Source organism: Peromyscus californicus, unplaced genomic scaffold (genome assembly GCF_007827085.1).
Source record: "Peromyscus californicus insignis strain IS unplaced genomic scaffold, ASM782708v3 Scaffold_19__1_contigs__length_69161282, whole genome shotgun sequence".
In the NCBI taxonomy this organism is placed as follows: domain Eukaryota; kingdom Metazoa; phylum Chordata; class Mammalia; order Rodentia; family Cricetidae; genus Peromyscus; species Peromyscus californicus.
In genome coordinates this window covers 40,490,899-40,507,951 of record NW_026294491.1, presented here as the reverse complement: position 1 = coordinate 40,507,951, position 17,053 = coordinate 40,490,899, and the positions used below count along the sequence as shown (strand labels likewise).

Below are 17,053 nucleotides of genomic sequence, written 5' to 3'. Positions count from 1 at the left end.
TTTTTAGGGTCTGCATTGTAAGAACTTGGGAGGAATGTGAAAGACGTTACAAAACATGCCAGTAATTGAGTCCTCATCAATCCCTTAAGTGGTCATCTAAAACTGAGCTTGACACAGTAGCGCTCACCATGGTGATTGGACAGAAGCACTTGACAGAAACATCTGTAGGGGGACTGGGCTAGGAAGATGCCTGAAGAAACAGTTACAAGCTGAGAACCTAGCCTCCTGCCCAATATGGCGGGGTGTCAGTCTTCAGCACAGAATGCTGGACTGTCTTTCCTAAAATGTCCTCTACTTCTTTTCTGTATTATTACAACATAATCATGTTGATTGACCATTACCCGCACCCCTGTTCCCACCCCCTCCCTGTCTCTGTGAAGCAGTGCTTGTGTGTTTCACACTGAAGTGTGCAGCACATTCAGAACATATCCGTAATATATGTCAATTCCAGAGAAAGTGGACAGGGACCAGGAAAGATGCTAGTCTGCAGAGCATGTTGGTTTCTGAATTGATTTTTCCCTTTCAGTTAAAATTTCTCATCACCAAGGTCCACATAGCTATGTAAAAGATATATAGACCTAGGGGAAAACTCATGCAAAGGAGATTTTTGTCAGCTTTCCTATATATGAAAAGAAAAAGCTAGAGGAAAAGGAAGAACTACCCAATCCAAACAAAAACCAGAGTCAAAATTACAGAAAAAAATCCCATCCTGGTTCAGAAGAGTTACTTGATTAAAAGAAAAAAAAAGAAGCATCTCTTTTTAAGTTTTCTAAGACTACAGTAAAACTATTGAGAGATATTCTTGACATGTACGTGATCGCTGTAAACACTGGCTAAAATTCCCTGAATCTTAGCATTTGTCAATGCTGTTAATGCTTTTAACTACCACAGTTCCACCTGGTGGTGAGAAAGGAGAAGACGTCTGTTTGTTTAGTTGATAACTGCACTTGAAAGTTGGAAAAAGAAACCTTTCCCCTCAAAGAACTAATTGAGTTCACTATGATGTAACTGTGCTGTCTGTCTCCATTGTCTCACTGCCAGCATGAATTTGCATGACATCAAATGGGATATTTCCTCATAATACCTAAATATACCAACTTAGAATTCATAATAACAGGGAAAATCGGGGGGGGGGTGTTGATTTTATTCTTTCACAATTCTTGAAGAAATAACACTAAAATTTGTAATTCACAAAACAACTCAGACAACTTCCTGAGAATATTTTTAAGCCCTCCTGTGTATTTTTAAAAGGATCCATAATTCATAGAGCAATATTAATATTTAAAATTCTTTTGGACAAGGGTTTTAAAGGAGCTGGCCTGGGAGGACTGGTTGGCCCATTTCTCATGTATTTGTGCAAGCTGAAAAGGGAATCAAAGCGTTTTAATTGATAGTTTTCACTAAAGCCAACCGGCCCCTCCTTTTCACTAGTTGGTACAAGGCAGCCAAGAGTTCTCGGGACAAGCCTTCTTTTATCATTTATGCCCTTTGAAAGATGGCCGATTGTGTTTGAGGATCCTGTGTCCTTTAAGGGAAGACTGGGCCCTTTATCTGGTGATGGTCGCTTCTGGGCTGTGTGCGCTGTATCCAGGGCTCACTGACTCAATGTCCTTTCTGGTTTGCTTTTTCCGAAGGACCCTTGTCAGGGCTGAACGATCTGGCCTTTGGCTTTTGTGATCTGACTTCACTGAAGATGACAGTTTACAGGAAACTTATGAGAAATGGTGTAGGGAAGAATAACTCTCAGTGGGTCTTAGTTGGAACCAACCATTGTAACGAAAGATTAAGAAGAAATAAAATTATTGACATATTTCATGTATGCATGGGGTGGGGAGTGAGGGAGCTTGGATTCCAGCTTGTCGAGCATATTCAGCAGAGAAGGGTCGATTTTTAAAGTGACAAGACAGACATAAATCCCTGGGTCTCAAGGGTGGCACCTCAGGAACAGCACATAAGTGACAGGCGGAGGCTAGTTATTGACACTTGTTCTTGTTGCAACTTGTGGTTACCATCCACAGTAAGGTGCAGGAGTCTTCAGTGGCCAGTGCTCTTCTCTCTGGTTGAATTAGGAGATGCTTTTTGTCTTATAACTCTGTGACCTGCTTTTAGGCTTCAAATAAGGGAGGCTGAGATCGTTCATGATTCTGCTGCGCCCTAATTGTCCTCAGCTCAGTGTCCCTTACATGTATGGACCAGGCTTTCTGGCTCCCTAATTTGCTTAATGGCCTTCAGCGCTTCTTAATGTGTAAAGTATGAAGTTGCCAGGTCTCGTGGTCCCCTTCCTGCCTTAACTTCCACCTCACATTTCTCTGAGTGGGCAGCTGCCTCCTTTCTTCGGTACCTACTACACGGTTTTGAACGTCTTTGCCTGTCCCTCCCCTCTCTCTTCTTGACCTGACACACTCCATCTCCTTTGCTAAGAGGTCTTAGAGCCGGGGCAGGACGGGACTCCATGTAATGCGAGTCTCTCCATTTGAGCTGCAGTTTCTTTACTGTGTCCTCTCAGACTGTAGACTCCAGGAGATGGTACTCTCTTGGGTGCTTCTCTCCATCTTCAGGGTGTCTTAGCCTGTGGTGAATGTCCAGTGCATGCCTAGTGAGCCGAACTGCAGCTGCACATATGCTGTGATGGTTCATCTTGACGAGCTGGTGATTGGACTGAGATATACCTACCGTATTAGTCTGTGTGTATCCATAAGGGCAATTCCAGAGACAAAGGGGGAAGACTAGCTCTGATTGTGGGCAGCCCATTCCAAAAGGCTGGAGCCCATCCATGGCCTCCCTCCCTACCTTCATAGATGTTCTCCCTCTGCTGTCTGGCTTTCATGATGTCACGTGCTTAGTTTTGCCACACCCTCCATGCTGTGATGAACTATAGCCTCAAGACCATAAGTAACAGTAAACATTAGCTCCCCCTCCCCTTTTTTAAAAAAAGATTTATTTATTATGTGTACAGTGTTCTGCCTGCATGCCAGAAGAGGCCACCAGATCTCATTACTGATGGTTGTGGGCCACCATGTGATTGCTGGGAATTGAACTCAGGACCTCTGGAAGAGCAGCCAGTGTTCTTAGTCTCTGAGCCATGTCTCCATCCCAAATCTTAGCTCCTTTCACTGCTTCTCTTGTGTGTTTCTCCTAGCCACAAAAGTGTTGACAAGTATGAGATTCAAAATTCTTGTGGAGTTTTTCGTTAACAAGAACTAATACAACGCCAGACTTCTGAGAAAGCCCCTTTTGAATACAGAATAAGCAGGTATATGAAGAGCCTTCTCTCCAGAGTTGGACTTGAGTTTTAATTTATGTGGAAGTTTAACAACATGGAGCTCTTGAGTCCCGGCCTTGTTGTTTTTCCATTTGTGCCTTTTTATTGGCTAATCCCTGTGTGGCTAACACAGGTCTGGCATGTTTACCTCTGTTCATTCCTAGGTCACCTCCAGCCCCTTGAGTTTTTCTCCCTTTTACTGTTTTCTTGTCTACTTGTCTATCTCCTTCCTTAGGTTAGTCTCTTTAGAACGAGATCAGCGTGACTGACCCCTGTGGGTACGTAATAGATTCCAGGCAGTACACACATTGTAGAAAGACCGGAAGCCGGGTGAGCACGGTAGCACACGCCTTTAATCCCAGTGCTTGGGAGTCAGGAAGATCTCTGAGTTCAAGGCCAGCCTGGTCTACAGAGTGAGTTCTAGGACAGCCAGGAGTACACAGTGAAACCCTATCTCAAAAAACAACAACAATAACAAAAAAGAAAGAAAGGAAGGAAGGAAGGAAGGAAGGAAGGAAGGAAGAAAGAAAGAAAGGAAGGAAGAAAGGAAGAAAGAAAGAAAAAAGAGAGAGAGAGCCCTGGGAAATTCTGGGAAGATGGTGTGGAACGCAGAGAAGGTACTTCTTCCCTTTAGCTATGTAACTCGGGTTGGATGACTTGCCCTCAGGGCTTCTCAGTGCCTTTATGTTGCTCATCATTTCCTCGACTCTTACTTATTCAGACAGATTTTTGCCTCTTAGGGAAAACTATCCAAAGAAAGGAGAAACTCCATTTAATTTTAAATGGAAAGCAGAAGAGTATCGGCAGTTACAGCAGCTGTCCGTGAAGTTACCAGGCCAAATGTCCATGACTCAGGTTTTGGACAAAATAAAATAGTCAAGCTTTCTGTTTATACTTAACTGTTTAGTTCCCTGCTTATCTTAAAGTGGCCCAGATAGCTTTAGCAATGGGTTCAAGGTCATGGGGTCAGAATGAGAAGCAAAATTAAAATGCAAGTTCTAAATTTTTCTTTTCCTTCAGACTTAGTTTCTTCTTTTCCTAATTTGGTTTTATGTGATACAATATTTTCCTTTTGAAGTATGTTCAATTTTTTTATTGTAGCATAAATAAAATAGTGAGACCTTTAATTCTGAGAAGTTTTCTGGTGAGGAGGGCTTGGTGCAGTCTATTAGCAAGGCAAGTTGTGAAATTGCCTTTCTATGAGAGAAGTGTCAAAATCACACCCCGGCTTAAACTGTCCTGGAGGAGGACAGGAAATGGAATGTAGGAGGATCCTGAGTCTGGCAGGATTCAGCAGGACCCTGCACACTGTGTTACTGCCCTTGGGAGTTCTGTCCCAAGGATATGCGTGTTTACCACTGTCCTGTGGGCGGAGGATGTCAGATCTGCACAACAAGTTCATTTATTTTGAGAGTTGAAGGAACTGGCTGAGCATCAGTAGTTATATGATGTTACTGTGTAACTCTGCTCACTCCATGGCCCTGGTCAGGCTCTTTATAGTCAGGCTGCTTCCTGGCTACACCAGAGATACAGTGAAAATGCCCAGGTTTAGATGCACAGTGGGCAGGCCGAGCACCAAGTAGGCCTTACAAAACCAAGTCTACGTTGGAAGGAGACTGAGAATCTTTATGGGGCTCTAATGTGCAAATAGAAAATAATACACTGCTTTCATTTCATTAAGGGATGTGCCTGTGTGTATCATGTATGTTCCCACAAAAGTCCTTGATGTGTGTGTGTGGCATATAGGGTGATGTGTGTACATCATGTATGTGTCATGTATGTTCCTGAAAAGGCCCTTGAATAAGGGTCATTTCTGAATTATAGTTAAGACCCTAAGGGGATTGTCAAAGACATCTTGAGGTCAATATGTTAACAGAACAGTAACACTTTTATAACTGCTTTGGGTAATTACAGGTTTTATAAATGAATATTACCTAAAGTTATCTTCAAGTCACATTTTTCTGCACAAGAGAAAATATTTCAATACTTCCTTTTATGTGGTGTGATCTGCGATACCAGTGCTGTTCCATGGGAATTAGGAGATCATACTATATAGCTCCAGTTTGTAAAGATGGAGAGTCAGCCAGGGTGTTCCTGGATCCTTTGCCACCTCCTTTAGTTCTAAAGTCACAGGCTCTGGGCAGGTTGGGGAATAGAGGAAGCCGTTACAGACTGAATGCCAAGTTCATGCTCGGGTTTTTTATATTCTCCGCCACAAAATTTACGTTGTGAAAATGATTTGCATAGAGGCCTGCTAATCTATCCTTTATTTATTTATTTTTTTTAGTTATTTAAAGTAGAGGCTGAGAGAAGGCTGTAGACACAGCACACAGAGTTCTGTATACGGTCCTCCAGCTTATGGTTTTTACACAGTGCCCCTTGACTGGTTGCGTGTTGGGTCCGCGGTTCTCAACCTGCAGGGTCACAGATCAGATATCTTGCGTGTCACATATTTACATTACAGCTCATAACAGTAGCAAAATTACAGTTATGAAGTAGGAAGGAAAATAGTTTTATGGCCAGGGTCATCACAGCATGAGGAAGTGTATTAAAGGGTCGCAGCCTTAGGAAGGGTGAGAACTACTGTGTTTGTATGAAGAGCAAGTGGAGGTAAAAACACAAGTCTGTTAAGGCAGTACCAGTGTGTCAGGGATCATGAATAAAGTTAGGATATGATTTGCATTTAAAACTGGTAAGCCCATATAGTAGTTCATGATGATGTTTAGTCTGAGGTGTTAAGAAGTTAGTAGTTCCGGTCATCTTTACGAATTGTTACTCTATTAGTTTCTTTTTTTTAAGGTTTTAAATTTAAATTAAATTTTCATTTAAATTAAGTAATGGGGGAATAAAAATGAAAAATAGGTGCACAGGTGAACACCACGTGAAGCATGTTTCTGTGAATGGCCCTGCTTGGTTAGGAATGGGAAGGTTGGTTCTGAGCTCCAGGACTAAAGCGTTGTTTTTCCCTGTAGGTTCGGAAACATGTGAATGATCTCTATGAAGACTTGAGGGACGGGCACAATTTGATCTCCCTTCTGGAGGTCCTTTCTGGAGACACCTTGGTGAGTTAGAAGCTTCCTAATTTATTTTGCGGAGCCTATAATTCTGTACACACGTGACCAGGCGTTTGCAGCATAGATGTTAGGTTTTTGTAGCATTTTTTTCTTCAAATTATGAACTTCAACCAGAAGGAAAGCGTTCTGGCCAGTGGCTGCCGCATCCCGTCTTCACGTGATGTGAATGTGGACCTGGAGATGTCTTTGTTTTTGTGATAGGTTCAATAATTAACATACTATTGGTCTTTGTGCTGCTTCTTTTTCTTCTTCTTTTTTTTAATACCTTTGGGTTTTTTCTTGTTTTTTTTTTGTTTGTTTGTTTTATTTTTGCTTTAAAAGAAGTCAGATGCACAATATAACCACACATGGAAAGACTCGTACATAGCAAGGAACCCAACTTCACTTTCTGAGAAGGGGGCTAACCCAGGTGTCGTCTCCCTCCTCCTGTGTGACCATTACTCCCTTTCTCGGTTATCCGTTCTCCCTCATTCCGTTCTGCTCATGCTCTTCTTTTCATTCCCGGTCTGTCTGTCTCCTTGCTGTCCTGTCTTCTGTCTGTTATATTCACTAGCCAAGGGAGCGAGACTTTTTGAAGAACTTACGGTTGGTGAGTGCAACAGCAGCATGCGAGTGTGCGCAGCATGAGGATGTGGAGGATGAGGACAAGGGGGTAGGTGTCCCCCGTAACTCACTAACCTGCCAGGCGGTGCGTGCAGCGCTAACAGGATAGGCCAGTGACTCACAGCTCCTGGAGAGGAAACACAGGGACCCAACCCTAGAGCAGGGCAGACGTGTGTGAAGAAACTGGACAAAAGGAATATTTTCTCTTTAAAGTTATCTTCAGAGCTGAAATGACTGACTTATTTAGATGTTAGGGTTGTTTTTTTTTTAAACACTGTTTATAAATTTAGAATCCTGATAACTAGTATACTAATTTTTATGCACATTCATTTCCTTCTGGAATTGATATTTCAAACTTGTCAACTTTGGGGGGTGGCATAAGGAGACTTTTATCAGTTTCCTTAAATCATACCCATTTGTGGGATGCAGAGGGGCAAGATTTTAAGTCTTGTAGCCCATATAATCACGGGGCCATCTAACCGACACTTAGCTGACATGGGCCAGCTACCTTCACAGAGACAGTTGAACTGCTCTGGTCATCTGCATCCCACCCCCGATTTCCTTGGAAATCATGCTTCTATAGTGTCAAATTTGTGAATTTTCAGCATCATTTCTACCCTGATGCCAAAATGATTTTTCCCGTTTATCTTTTCTCTTTTATCATGGCACCTTGGATGTCAGTGGCCTATATTTCAGAAGTGAAGACAGCCCTTGGCTTCTTTTCCCTTTTTGCTCTTAGACTATTTCATGTGATAAATTTCAGCCCCATTCTTTGTATGTTTCTTAAGGGTTTTCCAGGTCTGTTCCTTTTTTCTTCTCTCTGATAATGTGTACCATTTCCTAAGGAAAAGGACACTAAAAAAAATAACTATGATTTGACACTTTTTCTGGCACTGGGAAAACAATTGCATCACATCCAGTGAAACACAAAAGTACAGGTCTTTTCTGCCTAATATTAAGTCCACCTTTGTGTAAAAGCTGAAATAAATACAGAGGAAAAGTATCGCATAGTGTAAGTTGCTTTTTCCTCTCCTCAGTCACAGCTCCTCTTGTCTTTCTCCTTGGTGGTTTTGGTTTTTCATTTTTTAATACTAATTTGCATGCTGTTTTACCTCATTTTCATAAATCCATGAATACAATTAGAAAAACTGTCTTGTTGATAGTGTGTATTAAGAAGGTAAAATGGAGAGTTATTACTTATTATTTTTATAGTTAGGCCCCAGTTAGCCAAGATTGTCCTGTTAGTGAACACAGAAGGTCTTCCTGGTCTGTGGTTTTCCTCTTATTTAAATGAAGCATCTAGAATAAAGCATATGCTTAAAACATATTTAGAAAAAGTCCCTCAGACTTGAAATTCAGTCCAAGATGATAGAGAAGAGTTTAAAACTTCTTTAAAAAAAAAAAAAAGGACAAGCCTACCAAAAAAATAGTTTAAAAATATTAAGATGAACGGATAATATATTTAAATTAGCATGGTCAGAGGTGTTGTAAACTGTTGTATTTTTACGCCTTCAATTTTCTATCCTTAGCCCAGAGAGAAGGGTCGGATGCGCTTTCACAGACTGCAGAATGTACAGATTGCACTGGATTATTTGAAAAGACGCCAGGTATGATGTTTTCTAGACTCTAGCCTCGTGAACATAAGAGATCAAATAAATCTACATAGGACTATGTCAGGGAATGTAAAGGTTTAATTGGGCCTGAACTATGGTAATCATCTTGCCCGTTGCTGAGGCCAATGTTTAATGGTGTTTTCAAACATCTATTCCTAAGGAAAGGAAGTTAGTATTGAGTGTAAGCTCAGAAGAGTGGGGCGTGCTTTATTTCCCCTTGAATAAGGAGGACCGATTCTCCCTGATGGCATTAGAATGCTTCTGCCTAGGCAATTAGAGACATTTGAGTAGCAACAGGATGTCAAGAATGCCTGTCAATGCGACAGTTCCAGGCAGGGGTGAGGCAACACTTGACTTTTTACACTGCATATATTAGAATATTTTCATCGTTTATACCCTACTTCTAGAAACAGTGCTAGTGGTGTTTCTACTTACTAGTGGTACAACAATCTTCTATTCGTTGTAAGTAGAGAACCGGCTCGGCCTTCTTTGTGCTTCCATCATAGAGTAGCTGTATAATTCATAAAGAACAGAATTCATCCCTTGTGGTTCTAGACTCTCTAGAGGCTGGATATTGAAGGTCAAGACAATAACACTTGGCGCTGGCAAGGGTGGCCTGTATTCTCACATGACAGAAGGGACAGAGAGGTGGAAAAGTATCTCCCTTGCTTCATCATTCTCTATCAAATAAGGAAACAATGTTCAACATGATGGCGTGTCTTGGTATTTAGCTCTTTGTGTAAGAAGCCAGTGTTGAGCTCATTACATGTATGTACCTGAATGTCCCGGTTGAGCAGTTGATGAGCTTCGTTTCTGAGTGTAGTACTACTCTTTTATGTTTGCTCAGCTTCTAGACGCTCAGCGATTTAAATTCTTACGCTAGAAAGTAGTTTTTAAAAGTCCTTTATCAGCGGGGCGGTGGTGGCACACGCCTTTAATCCCAGCACTCGGGAGGCAGAACCAGGCGGATCTCTGTGAGTTCGAGGCCAGCCTGGGCTACCAAGTGAGTTCCAGGAAAGGCGCAAAGCTACACAGAGAAACCCTGTCTCGAAAAACCAAAAAAAAAAAAAAAAAAGTCCTCTATCGTAGACATACTAGCTGTTGAAGTTGTTGATGGCTCGGGTCTTTTTCTGCTTGATGGTAAGGGTGAAGTAAGCTCATTTCAAAAGAAAGTGCCCCCTGATTTTAAGGTCACAGAGTTTTACCCAGGCCCCATTGTTTGAATTGCATTTTTGACAAGTGGGCACTTGTTCTAGAAAACCACAGCAATACCCAGTTTAAACTGGTTTGTTTTCTAGACCACCGAAGGGGAGGGTGAACAGTATTCAGTGATCTTTGCACTCTTTGCATGATTTCGCATTTCCTTTGTCGGTAAAGAGAGCTCGTGACAAGTGTGTAATAAACTGTTTCTCTCTCCTTCTTCAATAAAACAGGTGAAGTTAGTGAATATTAGAAACGATGACATAACAGATGGAAATCCTAAGCTGACTTTGGGATTAATATGGACAATAATTTTGCACTTTCAGGTAAGTCCCGCTTGTCTCCGTCGCTGTTTCTGTGTCTTGCGGCTGGGTCTCAGGTGGTTCTCGGGAAGGTGTTTTATGTCCTCTGAGTGGAAAGCAAACTTCATAGCAGCACTACAGTTATTCTTCCTAGTAACACCGTGAGCCTGGCGGCTTGTCTCCTGGTCTCTGGGAGCTTCCATATTTGCCTGTAAAGGCCCTCTCTTGTAATCTTAGATTTGAGGGGTAGAGATCTCTTTTTCCTAAATGAACACGTTTCTTTTGTTCTTTGGGCAGTATTTCTTATTTTAGCTATGTAAAGATTTTATGACTCAAATCCTTACTTAAAATAATTTTATCCATATTGTAAATAAATTCAAATTTCCTCTAGTAGACACTAGATGGCAGTAGAGGTATTCCAGAAAGCCAGATTAGAAGAAAAGTATCACATAGCAGCCATGCCTTATGTAGATCTGAGATCTGAAACATTTTGAAAGAAACCTGTAGTTGGATTCTCGGTGACTCACCTTTGTAACTTGCTTTAGTTCGTTAGCTGCTCATCTCACAAAATTTTTGTCAACCCTCGGTAATACTGTGCTTAAAGGATCTTAAAGGAAGAAAATAAACAGCTTACTAGCTTCAGAAAGGAAGTGGGATTTTAAATTAAATCTTGAGGGGGGAACAGGTAAAATGTATTAAAGTAATAATGGGAAATAAAGGAGCTCATTTGGGAATGGATCTGAGCCATATGAAAAGTTCTAGAGAGGAAGTAGCCTTCTTAGGAGGGAAGCACCAGGGCCTGATAGGCAGCTGAACTGTCCCAGCAGTAGGGAATCGAGGCAGCTGGGAAAGTGGGGACAGTGCTAACCAGCCTGCCTATAGGACTGCTAATGAAGATGTCCAGTCACCTGGGTTGTGAAGTCAGGGCAACCCAGGAAATAACTCAGTGCAAGCCAAGACTCCAGAGCGCTAAGGGTCGTCATTACCAGAAGAGCCCACCCTGAAAAGAACTAAGAATCCTCAGCACTAAACCAAGGCAAGGCTTTGCATGTGGGACACAAGCCAGACCGTGTTACCAGAATTATATAAAGTAGAAGTGACCCGAGAATTATTTTCATGGAGAGTGCCCTGGCTGTTATCTCCTAGAGCTCAGTGCATTAGGTCCAGGACTTTTAAAATTAGGGTTGAAACTGCGAGGACCCAGGTGGACAAGTCTGCGGCCCTGATGGAGGGGGCCAGGTACTTCATCACGAGCTGATAAGGCAGGCTGTGTCTGAAGGTGAATAGCACTCTAGTGGTCGCCATGGGGCAGTCGAAAGGACTTCACAGGAGGGAAACAGAATTTCATTCTTGGCTTCTTTTACTCTTTCTTGTCATGGCCACTCTGACTGGGCTTGAGGGAAGAAATGTTTTAATAAATCAAACCTGATAGATTAGCGAGATGGCACAGTGAGTGAAGGCTCTTGTTGGCAGACCCGAAGGCTTGACTTTGATTCCTGGAGCCCGTGTGGTGGAAGGAGAGAACTGAGTCGAGTCAGCGGTCCCCGACCTCCAGGTGTACCCCCTCTAAGAAAGAAAATGTAGCCGGGCGGTGGTGGCGCACGCCTTTAATCCCAGCACCCGGGAGGCAGAGCCAGGTGGATCTCTGTGAGTTCGAGGCCAGCCTGGACTACCAAGTGAGTTCCAGGAAAGGCGCAAAGCTACACAGGGAAACCCTGTCTCAAAAAAACCAAAAAAAAAAAAAAAAAAAGAAAAAGAACGAAAATGTAATGATGTTTTAAATCTCTAATTCTATGTAAAATAGATGGGGATGCACTAGGTAGTCAGAGTGAGGGAGAAAAGCCAAGAAACAGAAGTGATTTCAGAGGGAGGGATATCGGCCAGGTGGCGGTGAAAAGTGTATCCAAGAGGTGACAATTTGAAAAAGGAAGAAAGACATTTGGCCACAGGGTATAGGAAATGGAGACAAGGGCCCAGGTTAAACTCTTTAAGACATCAGAAAACAAATTGTGAGATCTAGGGTTGGTAGTAGGGGAAAAATGGTTGACCTTCTGTATGGGTTTGAAGGGTAAGTGAGCTAGCCTGTGTGCCAGTCCGCTGAGCAGAGCAGACCTGGGAAGTCAAGGTGCAGGGATTTATGGACACGAAAGTGGTTGTTGACTGTCGGAGAGAAAGGGTCCCCTCTGTGGTGAGCCCCTGATGACGGGCGGGAGCAGGTCTTGCTGAGGAAACAGAACAGGAATGACTATTCAGGGAGATGTGCGAAGCAACAGGAAATGAACTGGTGGAACCATGGAAGGGAACAAGAGGAGAAAAGGGTAGTTGACAGTCTGAAATGCCACCTGAGATTGTGGGGAAAACATTCCCCAGCTGCTTGCAGCAGAAACAAGAAAATAACAGATGGGAATGTGGGCAAGCAGGAATTAGAAGCAGCATGTGTAGACTCTGTATTTGAGGGAACTTAAAGCAAGGGGTCATTTAAGAAGAATTACATGTTAAGCCGGCCATTGTGGTACTGCTTGTATCTCAGCCTGTATCAGAGGCAGGAGGATCAAGGGTTTGAATATGGTTGTATGGGTAAAATGTAAATGAAATAAAGCTTTTCTTAGTGCTGTGCTAATCGAAGATTCGAACACCTCTGGCTGTGCCCAGAGAGAAGAGTGGTGAGCACCCTCGCCCAGGGTGGCCCAGCCTCTTGTTTCCTATACTCGCTGCATAAATAAGGCAAAATCTTCAGAAGAACCAGTGGTCTGTTTTTAAAAATACTGCTGTTGAGCATTACAAATTGAACCTGTTTTTTAGTCTGGCGTTTGGAAGGTAGGAATTATATTCCCGACAGTCTCATGTCCTAAAGCACTGTATGCTAGATCATGATGAGGTGTGTTGTGCTATCTGTTAAAGTATTATTTTAAGTTCAATGTAATCAAGGGGGTTGCATCCATTGGCAATAAAAATACAAGCTGAAGTGTAGGAAGAGAAGTTGAGAGGCAGTTCCAGGCCTGGCAGGGTATTAGAGAAGAAGACAGTGAGAGGTACCAGTTACCAGGCAGATACAAAAGTGGAGCCATTTTTGGAACATGTGACCTAACCATGGACAGTTGCTTAGTTTGGCAGGGCCAGAGGAAGGGTGGAGGGAGTGCCAATCACGGGTTGCTTCTCCACCCTGTCAGTACAAATAGCAGCCATCCTACATTTAAATGCTGATCCATTGCCGTTGAAGACATTGGAAACCAAAGGACATACCAACCCAAGACTGTCACTGGATAATGTTTAATTTCCCTTTTAAATAATTAAGAGAACCCTTACAATACAGCTGTGTTACTGACAGACATCTGCACCATCTGTGTGAACTTGACCATTTCAGTGGATAGCCCTCCTCAGGGAAATACAGTGAGTTCCGGCTTTGATTGGTGGAAGACTACCTCTGAAAGGCAGTCGTCCACTTTCCAAGTGACTTTGGCCTGTGTGTCAGCCACTGATTTTCTCTGCACCATGTCGATGACTCAGTGTCAGAAATATGCACAGCTCAAAGTCTCAGTCTCCACACTGATTCCTTCAGTTCCACCGTGACCCTACTAAAGCTGTTTAATATGTAACCCAAGTGTAATTACAGAGCATAAAGTTTAACTGCCCTAATGTATGTGTCCAGTGTGCGGGCACTTCCCTTGGCTCAGGGTTCCACCTTTAAATCACTCCATGTATTCATCTGCTCATGTGACAGTCCCAGTGAGCAGATACCTTAGAGAGTTATTATTTGAAACTGTTTCCTGCCCCGTTAAAGGACTGGCTTTAGAGAGGATTAAAGTATTTTTGGCATGCAGTGTTTTGTCTTCCCTTCAACCAATTGTGGAATCCTAGTTTTATTCCTTTTTTCTTCTGAGTTAGTTTTAACATAGACTCTTAAGCTTTGTGTGTAAGCCCTAAAATTAGTTGGTGAGTTTTAGGGGTAGGGGGAGTCACACAGGAGAGGTTTTTCGGAACTCGAGTTTGAAAGGCACTTTGGCCGGAGCTTGAAGGACACTTTACCAATAAGTCTCTGGCTGTGTTTACTTTCCGTTTGCTCAGCCTCAGAGGTTAATGCAAGTGGTGATAGTGTGTGTGCATTTCAGAAGGCGCTGTGTTAATCTGTGGGCCGTGGTCTCTGGAGTGAGTCTCGGGGTTTGCCTTGGAAGCTCACTGGTGTCTGATTTGACTGGGAGCAGTCATGTTTGTCTGGGAGGACTGGTGGCCAGGAATAAGCCACAGTGCCTAATAAGACACAGAGACCAGCTGGCAGGGTGCCACGGCATTTCTTGCAAGTGGTTTTCTCACAAGCAACATGGCTTCAGGCTGAAGAGGATGGTCACCCGGTCTGCTAGGGATTACGGGTCAGAGTGGAATCTCACTCAGGACTTGGTGGAGCCGGCCCCGGAAGCCCCGGATTTTGAAATGAGTGAGTTTGTGGAGCCGTGAGTGCCTGTGGATCAAATGGGGAATGTCTGTGGCTGTGTTCGGGCTGAGAAAGAAGAACAGTATTTTGATCCTGCCAAAACTCCCTTGAGCCCTGAGAAATCCTCTCCCGGAAGAAAATATTTCAGAAGAAAACGGTTCCAGAAAGCTGTAGGTGACACTGATCCTGTGGGGCACAGCAGTGGAAGAGAAGGCAAGAAGGGTGGCGGTCAGCCTGCCAGGGAGCAGCCCACTGTGTCATCCAGAGAACTGGTGCCAGAAGACCCCGTCCCAAGCCCCACGCCGGAGGCTGGTGGGCAGCCAGGGAGGACGGTGGCCGCGGACCCCAGGGAACAGAAACCTCCGCCTAGTGCTGTGGACAGTGGCTCCTGCCCAGTGACAGTTTCCTCTGCCCAGAACAACGACTCAGAAGGACAAGTTAGTGCCCCCGACAAGACGATTTCAGAAGAAGATAGCTCTCCATATTGCACAGAGAGGGAGAGACATTTAGATGATGTCAACACAACACAGAGAGCATTCCAGAGAAAAGACGATGTTTCTACTGTCCAAAAGGCAGCCAGCTTAAGTTCCGTTCTCTGTGTCCCGGAGAAATCACTCGGAAACAATGGGCTTGTGGAAAACCTATCAAAGAGTTATAGCAGTATCCAAGAGCACCACAGGACTGAGAGAGTTCACCCTCATGAAACACACCGTCCTCAGTGTACAAAAAGGAGGCACCATTCCCCCAGGGGCAGTGTGTCCTCCGTTTCCAAGGATGCACCTGGGAATGATGGATGTGAGGTAAGTGAGGCGAGGGTGACGAAAGCTCCCCCTTCACACAGGACTCAGTGTTGTAGTGTGTCTTTCTAAAATGCCATCTTCACACCAGCTTATGTGAAAGTTAAGAGTTTTCATAGGTCAACACTGAAGCTTTATCTGGTGTGTTAGCCACGTCGCTTATTCTTAGCCTCACTTTAACTTCAGTAACATAAACGTTTTGTTGTCGCATAACTTGGGAAAGCCCTGGTTTAACAGAGTACTTCGCTTTAATTTCTCCAGTTCATGGCTCTTGATTTTTCTTTTGGAATAGCCTGCAGAAACTTAGCTCTGTGGTAGGTAAAAGTCAAATTAGAAAACAGTTTAGGACAGCTGAGTATCTCGATGTAGATAGCACAGAGGGTTTTGATGTTCCTAACACACACACAAAAAAAATGATAAATATTTGAGATAATAGATTGTCCAAATATGCCTATTGAATCATCGATAGTTATGCATGTATATACTATAGTTCCCAAATATGTTCAATGACTGTGTGTCAATTAAAATATAAAGACTTGTTTATAAGGAATAAGTAGTGATAGGACAATGTGGGACACTGTACAGTACTCTGCTCATTCTGACTTTCTGTTCCATAGTCCAAGAGGCCAAATTCCAGTACTCTATCAGTTTTCATGCACAAAACATTGACATAATTGCTTTCGGCTATTCTGTGTGTTGAAGGTGGAGGCACAGATTAACTTACCCAAATTTCATGGCCCTGTTTGGACATCAGAAATTGTTGGGGCAGCATGTCATTGGGACTGGGATATGACCCAGGCTACCAGGAAGCTGAGATCTTTTCCCCTAATATTGATATTTAGCTTTGGACAAATTACTTGTCTTTCAAATGTAATTGGATCAGTGTGACTTATTTCCCTGGGAAGTACATTACCTAATGTCTTCTCCGTGCTACTGATGCAGGGTCTATTTTTTTTTTTCTGTAAATTTTTCCTAACTTTATCTTTTACCCCAAAACATCCAAATGCAAGTGGTATTCGTGATGCCTGGCTTCACGGGCGGGTCATTGTGTCATTGGTTTAGATCAGTGCACAGTGGCAGAAAGGAGTTGTAGTAGGGTTGGTGTGCATAGTCATCGTTGACCTTGGTGGCTGAGTTCCTGTTTATGTTCACCACAGACCTTGCCAAGCAATGTTCTGCCTCATGAAGTTGTTTATATTTTGCAGCGGTTGCATTTATAAAGAAAGCATCCAGTTGTGGCATTATCTGTGTAGATCTGGCATAAAGGCCAGTGCAGCAGAAAGCAAATCAGCCACCCTGTGCTTAAGAATGTAGCGTGGTTTAGTATCTTAGATTTATTTCCCCCATAATTTGGCTTCAAGTAAGCTCTATGTGTTTTTGTTATTGCTGTTTTTCGTCATTGAAAACCATTAAAACCTGTTTCTTTAAGTGTACGTAAGCCTTTTTTGTTATCTTCATGCCAAGTATATTGTGGTCTGTTATATAAAATGCGTTTTTTTAAAGTTTTGTTGGAAAATACACGTGGAAGTAAGTCATCAACCTGCCGCTTAGGTTTGTTAAGTGATTATGCTATGGCGGTGTGTAACTAAGTGTAGTGTCTTGTAGATCAGAGGAGGAGGCAGCTAGGTTTTTATCTGAGTAGCTCAGTTTATGATACAGAAAGAGAGCCAGCCGCTCGGCTGTTGTCTGAGATCCTTCTTCCTATATCATTACAGTGTTTTCCTGCCTCAGTTTGCTTAAATGTGTTTGATTAGAACAGTCTATCGAACTCTG

At 43.0% G+C, this 17,053-nt stretch overlaps 1 protein-coding gene across 21 annotated transcripts in view; it reads left to right on the top strand.

Annotated features, from left to right (window-relative positions):
- The window catches only part of Dst (dystonin), a 437,229-nt gene that overhangs the window by 218,795 nt on the left and 201,381 nt on the right, over positions 1 to 17,053 (top strand). For 11 of the 21 annotated variants that reach the window (XM_052745196.1, XM_052745195.1, XM_052745202.1 and 8 more), the window contains 4 exons: positions 6,235 to 6,324; positions 6,890 to 6,988; positions 8,469 to 8,546; positions 9,986 to 10,078. In XM_052745196.1, the coding sequence (XP_052601156.1) occupies positions 6,235 to 6,324; positions 6,890 to 6,988; positions 8,469 to 8,546; positions 9,986 to 10,078 (360 nt within the window). Of the gene's footprint in view, positions 1 to 6,234; positions 6,325 to 6,889; positions 6,989 to 8,468; positions 8,547 to 9,985; positions 10,079 to 14,446; positions 15,284 to 17,053 lie in introns of those variants that run through there. The other 10 variants (XM_052745215.1, XM_052745197.1, XM_052745208.1 and 7 more) reach the window with 2 other exon arrangements.